Source organism: Macaca thibetana, chromosome 6 (genome assembly GCF_024542745.1).
Source record: "Macaca thibetana thibetana isolate TM-01 chromosome 6, ASM2454274v1, whole genome shotgun sequence".
In the NCBI taxonomy this organism is placed as follows: domain Eukaryota; kingdom Metazoa; phylum Chordata; class Mammalia; order Primates; family Cercopithecidae; genus Macaca; species Macaca thibetana.
The window spans coordinates 167,421,367-167,438,337 of NC_065583.1; the positions used below are offsets into that span (position 1 = coordinate 167,421,367).

Consider the following 16,971-nt stretch of genomic DNA (forward strand, 5'->3'; position numbering starts at 1 on the left):
CTCCATCTCAGAAAGAAAAAAAAAAAAAAATTAAAAGCACCTACCAACTCTGTGCCTTAAAAATCAAACAAATAAAAAGCAACAAAAATATAACCAATCAACTGGCATGAATATACACATTAAATAGATGTTGATCTGTATAAGACGATAAATAGTTCTGACAGGTGGAGTGTTACAATTTTTAAGAAAGCTTCATCAGCTGATTTTATTATTAACAAATACATAAGTACTTATTACATAAATTTATACTATTAAAGAATTATTGTATCTATTTTATATGTTGAGGTTTCTTTTAAGATTATTTTGAAATAAGTTACTCAGTTGTGAAAAATAACACATGAAAAACACTTCTCAGGAAATGATTTAAATTTGCCATAATAAAAAGATTTTTGTTAGATGGCCATTTATTCATAGAACTTAGGCATTGTGTGTGTGTGTGTATATATATATATATATATATATATTTTTTTTTTTTTTTTTGAGACGGATTCTCGCTCCGTCACCCAGGCTGGAGTGCAGTGGCGCGATCTCGGCTCACTGCAAGCTCCGCCTCCCGGGTTCACGCCATTCTCCTGCCTCAGCCTCCCGAGTAGCTGGGACTACAGGCACCTGCCACCACGTCCGCCTAATTGTTTGTATTTTTAGTAGAGATGGGGTTTCACCGTGTTAAACAGGATGGTCTCGATCTCCTGACCTCGTGATCCGCCCGCCTCGGTCTCCCAAAGTGCTGGGATTACAGGCCTGAGCCACCACGCCCGGCCGGCATTGTGTATATCTAAACATGGTCATAGTCTTTTGGGAATTTGTTGTATTTAAATACATTGAGATAATTGTATAGTTTATCTCTTTCATTTCATAAGTTAAGAAATAGGGCTATTTTTAGAATTAGGTACGGGCAGGGAGTTATTCAGGCAAAATAAAAAGAGAGAAAAGAGGTGCTATTTAAACAGCCAGACCCGTAGGCTCAAACTGTTCTCCTCATGGGGAGACATACATCACAGCCAGATCACAGTCCCAGAGGTGAAAATTGATGGCCTACGATCAAATTTGTTATTAGCAGAACTAAGACTTGAATTTTCTTAAAATGGTTTGTAAATGGTCCTGTAAATGACCAGTGAAGATATGAAATACTCATAGCATAAGAGCTGTTGCTGTGTTTGTTTCTGTGGGTGTGCATGTTTGGTGCAGGTGAAATTAGGAAGGGGACATTGAATGACTAATAGGTGAGGCCATGAGGCATAATGGGACAAGGGACATTAAGACGGGAGGCTTGTTTCTAATCCCAGGACTTTCACTGAAGCCTTACACTATTGGACAAATCTCACTGCACTTCTTAATTTATAAAAGTTTCCTCATCTATAAATCGAGGGGTATATACTTTTTCGTGACAGCTTAGTTCTCGATTTCTTAGACTCTATATTATTAGATTAAAAATATGAGAATGGGGTAAAATAATCACCAATTTTTATCTTGCAACCCAGAAAATACTAGAAAAAGAAAAGTTCAAATCCTCTGGTGCTTTCCTTCCTGGGGTATCGGATGTGGTGATGGTGATGGTGGTGGTGATGGTATTTCATAGTAAGCGTGCCCCTCCATCCTCTCTGCCCCTTCCTTTCACCTATTGAATACCTCTGCCATATTGATTTGTTATTGCTTGTGAGATAATTGGAAGGGCACCATAGCTCTCTGGTATTTGGAAGGAGAAGAGGTAGATGGTTGAACTCTAGCAATGTTTCTGGACAGGCGGGGTACCTTACAACCCATTGGAAGTTGAGAAGCAGAAAAATAATGATCAGAAGAGTTATCTTTGCTTATGGAGATGTGGACTGAGAATGTAGCATATTTTTTATTATAAGCCGTTATCTTCTTCTGTGGAAAACACCTGAAAACTGGAAGCAGGTGTTGCATACGGGAATCTCTGTGTCTCCTCCACTCCCGACCCAAGTAGACAGAGAGCTCTTCGCTTGATCTGCACAGAGCTCTACAGAGCACTGCAGACTCTGCTATCATCTTTTCTCAAAGGGCCTGACAGCATTTCCAGCTCTTCCTTTGGCTATGAGAGCTTCTTTTCAAGAAAGTTTCCGGAGACAGATACCATAGTGTGAACATAAATGTGCACACGTATGTGTGTGAGTATGCAAGAAAGAAGGAACCATGAGATATTACCAAAGCTCTTAGGTAATTCATTTACTAAATGAATGAGTTTCTTTTATTGGAAATATTTACTGAAGAAGTCTTTCTTAAAATTGCCAGTGGGTTGACCACTGGATTCCAGGACCAATGACAAAATAAACATAGAAGTTGGCACCATTAATTGATGCTTACAGTAGGTCAGACTTCATTCTAAGTGTTTTTCTTAGATTTAAACCTCACAACAACGCTAGGGGATGGGTTTGATTATTAGCTCCATTTTACAGATGAAAAGACTAAGGCGTAGAGAGAAATGCTTTCTTCCTGAGATTGTATAGAGGCAGAACTCCAGCTTTTGCATGAATATTCTTAATCGCTAGGTAATACTGCCTCCCATAGCAAAGGGACAGCCTCTTGAAACCAGAAAGACAGTGAGAAATATGTGGGAGTGGGGAGCTGAGCTGCCCATAGAGGTGATGGGTGTGCAATGCCAGTGATTTCCCTGGTGCCGCTGTGTACTACTCTGTTCTCATGCTACTAGAAACACCGGAGACTGGGTAATTTATAAAGAAAATAAGTTTAATTGATTCACAGTTATACATGGCTGGGGAGGCCTTAGGAAACTTGTAATCATGGTGGAAGGTGAAGGGAAAGCAAGCTTGGGCCTTCTCACATGGTGGCAGGAGAGAGAAATGCAACCCGGGGAAATGCCAGATGCTTATAAAACCATCAGATCTCATGAGACTCACTCAGTATCATGAGAACAACATGAAGCAACCCGCCCCCATGAGCCAATCACCTCCTACTAGGCCCCTCCCTGGACACATGGGGATTACGGGGATTAAAATTCCAGATGAGATTTGGGTGGGGACACAGCCAAACGATATCACACGTAAGCCCCACTTCTGAAAGCCTTGTCTGTGTGTGTGTGTAGATTTCTCACTTCCCTTAGAGGAGGTGTGCTGGTTTCTAGGTCACATTGGGTGAAAGCTTGGCTGATGTTGAGATGCGAGTCACCCTCCAGTGCCAGCTACCTTGGCTGCTTCAACATACTCTTCTGTGTGTGCACCAAGTTCACATTTGTTCCTCTGAAAACGACTGTTGTTGAGACAGGATCTCTCTCTGTCACCCAGGCTGGAGTGCAGTGGCAGGATCGTGGCTCACTGGAGCCTTGACCTCCCAGGCTCCATCGATCCTCCCACTTTAGCCCCTTGAGTAGCCAGGACTACAAGCATGCATCACGACACCTGACTTATTTTTGTGTTTTTTCTTTTTTGTGGAGATGGGGTCTCCCTATGTTGCCTAGGCCTGTCTAGAACTCCAGGGCTCAAGTGATTAGCCCACCTTGGCCTCCCACAGTGCTGGGATTACAGGGCAATGTGCCTGGCCTGCAGATGACATTTCTGTTGGAGTCCTAGACTCATGGCACCGACTAAATCAAAAGACTTTCCTGTAATATTCCCTCCCCTCAGAGGTATCCTTTACCTGGTTTTTCATAGAGGGCTGCAGCATTATAATAAAGGACAGGGGAACTTTTCCTGAAATGGCTTTGTGATGGAGGTGGCGTGTGCCAAGCAGTGCTCTGGGAGCTTCTCTTGGGGTATATCAGAGGTGAGACTGGAAAGGTAGAAAGAGTGTGTTAAGGAGACTATTGCTGTGGTTTGGGGAAGGCTGTTTTCACTCAGTTCAGAGAGGTGGTACGCCCATGTGAGGGGGCAAATTGTGTGAAACCTGAATGCCCGGGAGGCAATGCCTGGATTCATGAGATAACTGAATGTGAGCCTGGTCCTCTTTCATCCTGCAGCTGTGTGTGTACATGTGCTTCTGAGTGCCAGCTGGCATGGGGGCTTCGTCCTCCCTAACTCTGTCCATACCATAGGGATGTTTCTTGGTCATCTCAAGGCTATACCCTTGGGCCACTTTGGCTGTCACTTGTCACTTCTACTGGGACATATGTCCAACTTATATATTTACCCCCCTCCCCACGATAGTGAAAATAGTCAACATTTATGCCTTATTGTTGTTGTAAAATTTCTCTCTTTGTTCCATAGAAGTGACCTTGGACCAGCCCATTATAACAACATCCTTGGCTTCTTGGAGATCCTGCCTCATGTTCATTTGCATCTTAGTTTGTTTACCTTTATGTGCCAGCATCTTCTTGCCATTATTATTTGTACTGGGGCTGACTTTCTCCTCCCTTCCTCTTTGGGGTGCTGTTGGTGCACATTCCTGCCCCATCTTCCCATTTACATGATGCCAGGATTTCAGTTAGAGGCCAAAGCAAAGAATACTGAGGGAGGTGAATGAGTTATTTCTAAAACCTGCAACACTAGAGTCCAAAGCCCGGTGTAACTAATCTGTATCTTTTTTCCCTGTGCTCTACTGATCTCCATTGCATATTTCACTGTTCTTCCCCTTCTTTGTTGAAATTGATAGTTTTCTTTTCTCTGATTTCCTATTTTGCACTTGGGCAGTGAAACTGACTCTTTGAAGCCCTTGATGTCATCAGTTTCCTTTGGTTTATATTTCTTTCTTTTCTTTTTTTTTAAACCAAATTCCATAAACTGAAAATTATATTTATGTGTGTGTATATATATATACACACATAAATACCCTGATATATATCATACTTGCATACACACACACACACACACACACACACACACACGCACGCACTATTTATTTATTTATTTATTTATTTTTGAGACAGGGTCTCACTCACCTTGTCACCCAGGCCATAGTGCAGTGGGGTGATCACAGCTTACTGCAACCTCCACCTCCCAGGATCAAGGCATCCTCCTGCCTCAGCCTCCTGAGTAGCAGGGACCATAGGCATATGCCACTATACCTGTATAATTTTTGTATTTTCTGTAGAGACAGGTTTTGCCATGGTTCCCAGGAGCCTGGCAACCTCCACCTCCCAGGATCAAAACATCCTCCCGCCTAAGCCTCCCAAAGTGCTGGGATTACAGGTGTGAGCCACCATACTGCACCCAAGTTCATAATTCTAAACTTTTATTACATACTGAATCCATCCTACAAGGTAGAGTACTGTGAACCTCAGAGCATTGCTTGAATTCAAAATCTTAATTATAAAACATAGGGAATTTAGGTGATGATTAAAAAGGAAGACCTATGAGGAATGTTTTTACATCATCTTGCTTAAGTGAAACTCGGTTTCAGAATGGAATGCCCATGTCCTTTTATGTATTCCATATAGATCAAGAGAGCCAGTTAATGACTTACACTTACCGTAATTATGTACAAACACACCCCACTTATTCGTTAGCTTTCTCACCAATCTCAAATGTGTATTTGTTGACATCTTGAATTCCTCTTTGTACTCTAAGATCCAAGGAAAGTAGTGCTAACCATATTCTTAGAAAGAAGATGCTTTTGAAGTCAAAATTATTATTTTATTTTCTTTGTTCTTGAAATTTTTATAAACTCTTCACTTTCTGGGATTGATTAAAAATAAAACTGCTCTCTTTTTGTATTTTGTAGAAACTACCTCTTCAGGTTACAGCTTGAGGATCTGTCTCTCATCCAGGTAGGTGCAATTTATTTTTCTCAAGCTTTCATTTTCCATTCAATTAACTCACTGTTTGAGGAGATGAAGACAGATGTATGTCAAGGTGTTAATCCAGGCTGAGCAGGCGCTCATTTCCTCAGTGGGTCAGGCCTCAGGACTAAGGCTGCCCTACTTGTTATGAGTCATCACCTCCCTTAATTCCCAATTAGCCTTTTCCTCCTGCCAGGTGGCCCTCTTTGTTCCGTGGATATGATCCTGATTTATCCTTCCTTAGATGAGAGACCATTCAAGGAACATTACCTCAAAGCCTGGATGCATTCGTTTCCCCACAGCAATCATCGATTATTATTTTGATGCATCAATTTCTTGTAAAACAGTTTTGTTTCCTCTTTATAATTTATATTAACATAAATATGAATACTTGGGTTAAAAGCTAACTCTAACAAAGAATAAAGGGAAATAGATCAAAATGAAATTTACCTCCTTCTGTTGTTGCGGTTTGGACAATGGATCTGAGATCTTGTGCTTACATGAAGTATTTATTTTAGTAGCAGATCTGAGTCACAAAAGCCCACTTTTCCCTCTAGTCTTTAAAAAGTGTCTCCTAGAAAATAAGAGAGTTAAGACACAAATATCTTCTTCGCCAAGATTCTGGAACTCCCTGTGGACCATGCCAGAATCTTTGGGCTGTGTAGAGTTTGGAAAAAGTTCTTCAACCCATTTTAGTCTCACTCTCATGTACTAGAGCTCTAAGAAGTGATTGGAGAGGATTTTATATTATTTTATTCTCTCTTTAATGCTGCTGCTTTTGAGCATTCAGGGATCTTCAGAGCTAGGTTTTAGTATTAGATCTATCTTTTACTTTAGCAGGGTGTTAAAATCAGCCAATCCCAAGCTAATATTGATTAAAAAGCAAGGGCTTTGAAGACACATGGACCTTATTTGTGATCTAGTTCCATAACTTTCTAGGAATTATTGGTTACTCATCTGTGAAATGGCCACAGATCACTACCAACTCCATATTAGCATGGTAAAATATAAGTAAGACATTCAAAAGAGATAAAACATAGCAATTTATCAGTAATTTTTATTGTTTTTGATTTTTTAAAGTGCTAATAATAATAATCTCCATTATAATAGTTTAATCACAATTGACAATAAATTGTCTTTCTACTGCAATTTAGTATATATCTGGAGTCTTTCATTGAGCTAATTGAGTGGTAAAATTATGAATTTATTATTAAGGAATCAGAATGATCAGCGATTTGAAGACATTATTTTCGGTGAAATAAGCCAGTAACAGAAAGACAAATACTGCAAGAGCTCACTTATGTGTGAAATCTAAAAAAGACAAACTCTTAGAAGCAGAGAGTGGACTGATGGTTTCCAGGGGCCCGGAAGGTCAGGGAAGGTGTTAGGGAGATGTTGGCCACAGGACAAAAAATTCCAATTAGACAAAGGAATAAGTTAAAAAGATCCATCGTATGACATAGTGACTATAGCTACTAACAATGTACTATATGCTTGAAAATTGCTAAGAGAGTAGATTTCAAGTGTCCTCACAACCTAAATAAATAAATAAATAAACAAATAAAGGTATGTGAGATACTTGCATGTTAATTAGCTTGATGTAGCCATTCCACAACGTATACATATATCAAAGTGACATGTTGTACGCTATCAATATATACAGTTTTTATGTGCCAATAAAAAAAAAGCGATCAAAAATTTAATCAAAATGCCATTTTAAAGATTGTTTTAGACAACATTTTCTAAAATCTGTATCTTTTAGTAGATAGAAACTACATATATTCATTTTGATTCTCATGGTATACTCTCTGGCATATCACATGTGTTAAAAAGTGAGCTTGGGTGTGCACAAGCATATATTTACATATACACATTTATTTCCAAATTTACTAGCTCTGTCAGCTAAGAGGGTTTAGAAGTATTGTCTTAGTAGCAGTGAACACACTTCATACATGTTACTTTGTTTCTAAACTTAATTCTCCATGAAAACAGATGAAGGATTTCTTGAGAAGTGACTTAATCTAGAGTTGGGCAGGGAGAACTCAGATAAGACTGGAAGAGCTTGTTGTTTCAGAAATTAAGGAAAATATTTAAAGAATGATGAGGGTGTGTCACAAGAAACTAGGAGCCGGCTTGAAGTGAGCTCACTGAAGAAATCTGGGACAGTTTGATTGTCAAAATAGATAATGCCAGTAGTAGATTATAACACATTGAAAAACATAAGAATCCATGAGTAGATACTAACATAAAACATAAATGAATGAGTAAACACATACCAACTAATAAATATTGAAGGAATAAATTGATTAGGAGATCATGATTTGGCAACCATTATACTAAAAATTGACTTAGGTAAAAGTGATCAATGGATGCTTAATTTATGGGTCAGAGTTTGATGACAGCTAGAATATTTTTATTAATAGTAGTCTTAAAGTACTTACCTATATGATACTTATTAATTACAACAGGGAAACTTATAACTTGATAGTAAAGAAATCTGGCAAATAGCCCATGACCAAATAGTCAAAGATCAAGGGGAACTTCACCAGCAATGGGACAGAGTTCAGTGATTTGATGCGTGGAGGACACAACAAGATGTCCTTGATATTTCAGCCAAAAATTATGACTACTAACCTTATGAGGAACCATCAGATAAACTGAGGGACATCCCACAAAAAAAAAAAAACTGGCCTCTACCCTTCAGATATCACAAAGTCATGAAAGGTATGAAAAAAGAATAATAAAGAGCTATTCCATCACAAAGCTGAACAAATAGACATGGGGTTCAAATGCAATACTTGACTCAAATTGAATCTTGGAGCAGATATATTTTTTCTTACTCTAAAGGACATGATTGGGACAACTGGAGAAATTCAGATGTCTGGATAAGATAGTAGAAATGTATTAATATCAATTTGTTGATTTTGATAACTGTAATGTAGGAGAATGTCACTGTTTTTTGGAATAACATGCTAAAATATATAGGGGTAATGGGTATCATTTGTGCAACTTATATCAAAATAGCTTTTAAAATTGTTAAACACATACATACACAGAAGCTATACATGTGTACAGAGGCAAAAATAATAAAGCAAATATGATACAGTGTTAACAGGGGAATCTAGGTGAAGGACTTATGAAAGTCCATTGTGATATTTTTGCAAGTTTTACCAACATGATGTCCAAATAAATAGATGCAAAAAAGTGAGGAGATGTATTTCCATTAACTCATGTGTATATATTTTTGTGAAGTCGAGGAAACTAATTGTACTTTTCTCATCATTGCCTCCCTTGGTCTTGGCTGCCTTCGGTGGAAATCAGGTTGCAACTATTGATGGGATTAATGAGCTATTACTGAAGTGTAGGATGCCCATCAGTACCACCACCTGGTGAGAGCTTAGTCTACTGACATAGCACCAGGCAAGAAGACAGTGACTGTTTGAACTGCGGTTTTGAAAATGCAGCTCTAATGATAGAGGTCAGACTGCGGTACCATTGGTGCAAAGCAGGGCAGTTCTGCTTTTTCATATTCTGTGGCTGTGTGCGGAGTTCTGTAGCCTACTGTTTACTTAGCCTGGAGAGAGAAGGCTGGCACTTCTTCATGACACACTTTTTTTTTTCTTTTTAATATATCACATGTCTCCAGCAAAGAGGTCTTGTTGGTTTCTATGAATATTTTATTTTAATTTACATAACAGTTCCCAAGGGTAACAGAAAGGAATAAGCACACTGGTAGACAAAGGGTGTGATAACAGTGCTGTCTGATAGAAGCACCATGTGTGCCAAATAGGCAATTTAAGGTGATCTGCTAGGCACACTGAAAAAAGTACAAAGAAGCAAGGGAAATGACTACTAACAGTATATTTTACTACCTTAATATGTCCAAAATATTTTAATTTCAGCATAGAATCATTATAAGAAATTAATGATCTGTTGCACTTTTTTTTTTGTTTGTTTTCTGGAACTCAGTCTTCAAACTCCAGTGTGTGTTTTGTATTTCCATCACATTTGCATTTGGACCAGCCAGAGCTGAAGTGTTCCGGGTGGCTGGTGTGCCCCACTGGAAAGCGTAGTTTTAGATAATAAGTGACAGAACATTTGACTTGTGTGCCTTCAATTATTACGTAGAAAGATTGTTTTCTACCACAAATCATGGGGGTTGATTTGTATATCTCAGGTTAATATTTTTCCCCTTTTCTGTCTCCAAAGTTAAAAATTGTTGTTTAAATGTAGAAAAGTGATGAAACAGATCAAGGAGGACAACCAATTTCAAGAAAACTGGAGACAATGAGAAATGAATGTGCTTCACCAGTAGACTTTATTTAACACTAGACAGGGCATCCTTGGGTTCTGCCCGTGTGCGGGACAGAGGTTCACCTCCAGGTGGCAGTTTGCATTACCTGTGTCTCTCCCGATCACCTGGGGGCAGTTTCTACCTTGTCTGGTCATGTCATGCTGCGTATTGTTTTCCAAACTGTAGGCTATTTTCCAACTTGAAGCATTTGCTCTTGCTGTCCTGTCTCAAACACCTTCACCCTCTTTATCTTCTTTTTCTTGGAGAAAAAGACTGCCCATCCTCGAGTTTCACTGGAGACATCACCTCTTGGTAACCCATCCTGTGTCTGCTTGGCTGGTGACCCTCTGAGGCATTTCACAGCCTCATAGCCTTTATTTCTGACTAGTACTTATTGCCTCGTGTTGAAATTCGTTCCTGTATTGTAAGAAGTGTTTTCTTTCTTTTTATTTGTTCAGAATTAGATGAAATTATTAGATTATGTTACCTGGAAGGTGGTAGAGTCAAAACAGATGGCTTACAAATTTCCATCCCTTGGTATTTAATATGTTCACTCTTCCCTAACCTTTTAAAACTTAACACTAATGGAGTGGTAGGTATACATGGTATTTTTGTCCCTAAATTCAAGAAGAGAAAAGAAAAGTAACGTTAACCCAGAAGCTAGAGTAATAAGAAATGCTTTTGGAAGAGACATCCTAAGACACTTGTGTGCATACTGTCACCCCAGGGGACAATTTGTGGATGAGACAGGTAATTCCTGACTGATATATTCATTCCTTACATACCAGCCGCTTGTCTTCTCAATACTGTTTTTCAATTTTCCTATCTCCCAATTTTTTTCTCCTGCTTTAACATTGGTTTAGCAACAATGATGAGAAAGCAGATGTTGAATAATGATTCTTTCTTTTTTTCTACTTAGTGACATTCATAGGATTCTGGAGACCCCACTGCATTGTCCCTGTCAACTGCCCTGAAATCAAGGGTGGGACTTTCCGTCCAGCAGCCAGCACACTTCCTGGCTGCAGTAGGAGCACGGGGACACCGCCTTAGTGCACCCTCTCCAGTCCCCTCCCACCATTCCCCAACCTTATGATATCTATCAAGGCACTGTCACACATGGCGGCTCAGCTCTGTAGAACCATACTGAAATTCAGTGATGAGAAAAATAGGCTTTTGTGGGGTGGCTTCTGAAGGAGAAAACTCACTTCCAAGTCAGGTTGCCTGATAAATCTGGTGCAAGTAATATTTTGGACATGGAGTCAACATACTTCAAATCACAAGTCTCTTCCCTTTTGAGAAAAAAAAAAAAGAATCTTGTCTTTTTGACACACTAGAAACATCACTGGTGGAGTTGCTAAAGACATGAAGATTTGAGCAGGAATTGGGATACAAGTACTCTGTTACCCTGAGAGGATGTTATCTGCATGAGGTAAATCTCTTGGCATGACCATATGCGTATTTACATATAAATGTACCATGAAGTAAAATGGCTCTATTTGGAATATTTCTTGTGATTTTCAGACAGCTATGCCTTAACATACTAAGAGAAGATGTGTCTTAACATCTAAAGACCAAGATTTGCTTTTAAGGAAATAAAACCTGTTTATCATCAATGACTAGAGAATCAAATATTAATTTATTTTCACTTATAGGGCACCTTTTTGATCAGAGACTATGATTTTTTTTTTTTTTGCAACTCACTGCGTACTGAAGTTTAGCTATCTCATGTTGAAAACCAATCGTTTTCAGGCATAGCGATGGTTGACCATAATTTGTTTCTTCTACCTCATGTCATAATCATAGATTCAAATCTTCAGTATCAGTTTTCTTCTCACCTTAATCATGAAGATTATTTATAAGAACAGAGCTTTTTGAAAAATATAAAACTGCAGCTGGCCTCAAGACTAATTCACAGCGTTTGCCCATCTGGGATCCCACCGCAGATGGCTGGAGGTAGATGCTCGCTGAACAGAGTTCAAAAAACACAAAGGGGCTGCAGCTCATTTAACCTCACTGTCTTCCTGAAATTCTTTTGGGAAATAGCTCCAAATCCATTTTTATATTGTTTTGTTACTAACGGAAAGAAATTCACTGCCTGTTTCTCACTCACAACTGCTGGGATAAGCAGAAAAAATGAAATCTGTGTTCCAATTTGCCACCTGCCTCTCTATGGTTTCTAAATTGAAAACTGTTAAATCTCTCTGACTACATGATCAATATTGGCAGAGAATTCTCTCAAAAGTTAAAGTGGATATTAACTTCTTTCCTGTATATCTGGGTTGGGGGGGATTGAGTGTCAACATAAGTCAATTTTTAGATTAGAAGTTCTCAACTCCCGACAATTTTACCTTCTGGGAATATTTGGCAATATCTGGGGACATTATTAGTTGTCACAACTGGTGACAACTGGGGAAGCTTTGACTGGCATCTAGCGGGTAGAGGCCGGGGGTTGTACCAAACCTTCTACAATGCACAGAGCAGGACCTCCCTATTGAGCGAAATTTACCTGGCTCTGAATGCTAACAGTGCCAACATTGAGAAACCCTGTGTTAGTTGATTGTTGTCTCAGTTTCCATATGTTTTAAAGAAGCCATTTTCTAATCTGTGATATTAAGATTACTTAATTGAACATATAAGATCTTTGATGTGCTTAGGGAATTTTTTGGTTTAGATTTCTTCATATATATGTTGAATATACATGTCTCCATATATGAAGAAATCCAAACAGTAAAGATTCATAGTTTGCATATATATATACACACACACACACATACACACACACACACCCCCGTATGAATCTTTAGTGACCAGTTCTAAGGAAGCTGCTGGGATTCTTGAGTTTAAATTACTTCCTATTATTAATATGAAATTAAATTTAAAAATAAATTGAGGCAATTTATAATACCCCCTCTAATGGGTCATAACACTATAATATAACTACCCTCTGTTGGAATTCTTCTGTATAATTTAAAGCATGATATATTAATTAATAATTTACAATAACTTCCAACAAGATATTCACATTGATTAATTTTTTAAATTATGTTTTATATTTATCGGGCAAGGAGAGACTTGTCTCCCCCACAGCTCTCAAAAGTCGTGATTCTGAGCTCATTTTTTTTTTTTTTTTGCCTATCTTTATCATATGTTCTTAGTGTCATAGAAGTGGATTTTAAAGATTATTTTTATTAAAATTTTTCAGGAGTTAAAAACTGAGGTGTGTTGATCATAGTTAAGGTATTATTGGAACATAGACATTCATTTGCATGTTGTTGGCCTATAAGAATAAGTTTTATTTGGAATCCAGACATATTGCATTTTATTTTTTTGTAACATAACATGTGTGGCTACTATTCAACTAACTTGACCAGTAGCAACAGAGACTGTCTGGCCTACCAAGCTTAAAATATAAACTAAACTCTCCCTTTAAGAAAAGGTTTGTCACCTATTATCATACCTAGTACTTAGCAAGTTCTCAATGAATATTTCCTGAATTGATAAATGAACACAATATGACTCAGTTATTTATTTTTTTTTAGTTTATCAATGTTTGATTGGTGTGTTTATTTGGACTCCCTGTGTAATAATTACATGGTCCCCAGTTGATCTTGACCCAGAAGTTTGTAACCTGAGACAGTGTTGCCAACCGTCCTCCTCAGATTCTAGGCCCTTATATTTCATTTCTCCTCAGATTCTAGGTTCTTACATCTGTTCCCTTGGTGAAGATTTTCTGTCAGATGCTGTTTTATATACCCATTTATTCAAACATATTTACTCTACTTTTTAAATAACGTTCTGGAAGATTTATAGTTGATTATGTATATTTTATGTAGATGAAGACTAAGATTTTACTAGTTTCAGAGAATATGAGCCAAGTTGAGTTAACTGCCGTTAAAACAATTCCGCCCTCCTAGAAGCTGAACACTCACATGCAGAAGACTTATTCCTCCCTTGCAAGTGAGTCCAGTGCGGTCTGTGGCGCTTGGCTCCATGCTGCCATTCAGGAGGCCACAGTGTCCTCTGTCTCATGGTATCCTATCTTCAACCCATGCCTCCAGGGGCAGTAGGGAAGAAAGACAAAGTCGAGTGGAGGATCATGCAAAGGATCATGCCATGCCAGAAAGTGCATCCCTTGTGCCTAAATTCCACTGGCCACAACTCAGTCACATAGCTTCAAGAAACCGCAAGGCGGGTTGGGAAGCGTGGTTTGTATGCATTCAGACACTGCCAACAGATATTAGCATTTTCTCCTAGTCAGTGCTAGGGAAAACAAGACTGGCCCCTGGGGATACACTTAACTGTTCCCTGTTCTACCCTCATCTCACCTTGCCTTACCATTCTAATTTTTTGCTGCATACAAACAGATTTCTTCATGCTTCTAACATTTCTGTAAATAACAAGCAGGAATACTTTGAGCAAGCCACTTAACCTTTCTGTACCTCAGTTTTCTCTATAGTACATGTTGGAGAGGACAGCCAGGAAGAACAGTACACTGGGTTTATCCCTAAATTCTCTGTCAGGATTAAATTTTTAATATGCATCATCCTTCCACTTGCTCTTTCTTCTGTCATGCTTAAGTAATGCCTGAATTCCTGTTTGTTTAAGGAAAACATTCCCTACTAATTTGAAACTTGGCATTATGCTTATTTGATATAACTTTAATGACCTAATTTGTCATGAAATCATGATGACGGCAACAAAAATAATAGCAGGCATCACTCATTATGCCCTTACTCTGTTCTTGGCTCTTTGCAAGCATCATCTCATTGAGTTCTCCAGTAGCACTAAAGTAGGGGTATTATTTTCAACATTCAACAGCAGAGGAGTTGAGGTCTAGAAGTTTATGTGGTTTAGCCAAGATCAGCCAGCTGTTAGGTGGTAGAGCTAGGGTTTGGACCTAGGTATGTAGGGCTCCAGAGGACAATTGCTGCTTTATTGTACTCATTTGTACTGGCCAAACTACCTCCTATAGTTGACGTCTGCCTTACAGTGAATATAACTGTTAATTTTTAATTGAAGTTCATATATGAGTTTTAGGTCAGGTACCCTGGAAACACAATCTGAGACAGGGGTTCTCAAGCATGTGATTTATTTAAGGCATGCTCTGAAAGGGTAGGGAGTGAGTGACATAGCAAAGAAAGGCAGTAGGCAAAAATTTACTGTCAGCTGGAGTATAGCCTCAATCCAATCCCAGATACAGCTCTGGAGCATAAATAGAACCACTGTTGATCCCATTTGAGGTAAGGGCTGTGGCGATTTATAACCAAGTCTCCCTTGTTCTTCGGCTGTCAAATTTGGAGTGTTTGGTGACGTAACTTCCTGGTGAGGTAGCTCTCATTAACCAGGAGCAGTTCTCTAAAGAGTTGGGAAGCTATGAACCAGGATCAGCCAACACTGACAGCAGCCAAGCATACAGTATCCTGTTTCATAAGAAGAGCTGGATGGGGTGCCAATAGCACCCACTATGATTGATAATACTCAATACTTTTAGGTATCTTACTTAGGGTTTTCCTGATGTTCCTGACTCTGACTGTACAGACACTAGTCTCTGCCACTGAAATGAAGTGTTTATATGTCTTTGACAAAAAAATACATACTTTATTATTGAATTCATTCTTTTGTGTTGTGCATATCTTAATTTCTAATAACTCTCTTTATCCATTTCTAAATTGTTGCTTTGCTTGTGGCCTCAAAAACTAATTTGAAGATGCATGAATATTTTTGTTAGTCATGTATATCATTCAGTTTCATGAAATGAAGTCAGGCAATTTCTGTAATCCAATAGCAAACACTGTCTGACAATCACAAGCTGCTAGATAAATGGAGGGGTTCATTTCATTTATCTAAAATGCATTTCTCCTTCTATTTCAAAAATGGCCCCTGTACCTGCCATGACTGCTGAGTGACGGACATGCTCAGAATTCTCTGCCCTGTGTTCATTTCCCTTACCTGTATGCCCCTTGCAAAATGCCAACAAAAATAAATAAGCCGAAGTACCAGGAAAACTCGTTGCTCCAAATTTTAGTAATGTTTTCTTGTTTGAGTAAGAGATCATGTGTTCTGTAAGCTGTCTCCCAATTACCTAAGAACCAAGTGAAAATAAAAAGCAAAGGGGAAACATAAATAATAAAAAACAAAAAAAAAACGAGTCACATTGGCTGACCACTGTCTGGAGTGGATGGATTGAAACTCTTAATTTGGTGACTCTTTAACATGTAAGCCATTTGTCATTCAGAATTTATCGATAACTGTCACAGAGATGGGTAGAATCATTGTAGATAGGGCTGCGATGGGCAACACCCTTGTTTAACGTATGTTTGTCAAACAGTCCTTTTGCTGTGCTCTCATAGCTAACCTTTGAGAGTTTATATAATACTTCTTCATTAGAACACAATGTTTAATCTGCTTGTATCAATTCTTACTGTTGTGGGGGCTTTTGCCGCTTTTTCAAGTGATACTGCGTGATCCCTTCAATGATTTTATATGGGTTGGTTGTACAGTTTAATTTTTGAAATTCAGTTCTTTCAATTTTTGGTAATACTCAGTTATTATTTACATGCATCTTAGATTGCAGAGGCAAGTTGCCTATGCAGAAATTCCCTACTAAGAATAGTCTACTTCCTAAGAAAATAGACATGACTATACATGTAATTTTGGTAGTATTTGGAGTCCAAAGACCTCATGCAATTCATTGCCTAAAAATTGCTAAGCACCATTTGAATAAAAGAGCATCAAAATCACGTGCAATTTTAAACCATAGCCATTAGCTTCTGATTCAAGATGAAGGGAACATATTTACTGTTCTTTCATTGATTTAAAATAAAGCATTTAAGTGACAATACAGGTACATCAAAGGAAAATCTCTATAACACAAGAGACACCCTACCCAGCTCTCCTTATGGAATAGGGCACCCTATCCCTGGCTGTTGTGAGGGTTGGTTGATACTGGTTCATAGCCACCCCTTCCTCTGGAGAATTGCTCTTG

General features: G+C 38.6%; 1 protein-coding gene across 4 annotated transcripts in view; it reads left to right on the forward strand.

Moving 5' to 3' along the window:
* SEMA5A (semaphorin 5A) overlaps positions 1-16,971 on the forward strand; it is a 512,129-nt gene that overhangs the window by 226,660 nt on the left and 268,498 nt on the right. For all 4 annotated transcript variants that reach the window (XM_050794063.1, XM_050794064.1, XM_050794065.1 and 1 more), the window contains one exon: positions 5,635-5,680. In XM_050794063.1, the coding sequence (XP_050650020.1) occupies positions 5,635-5,680 (46 nt within the window). The remainder of the gene's footprint in view (positions 1-5,634; positions 5,681-16,971) is intronic.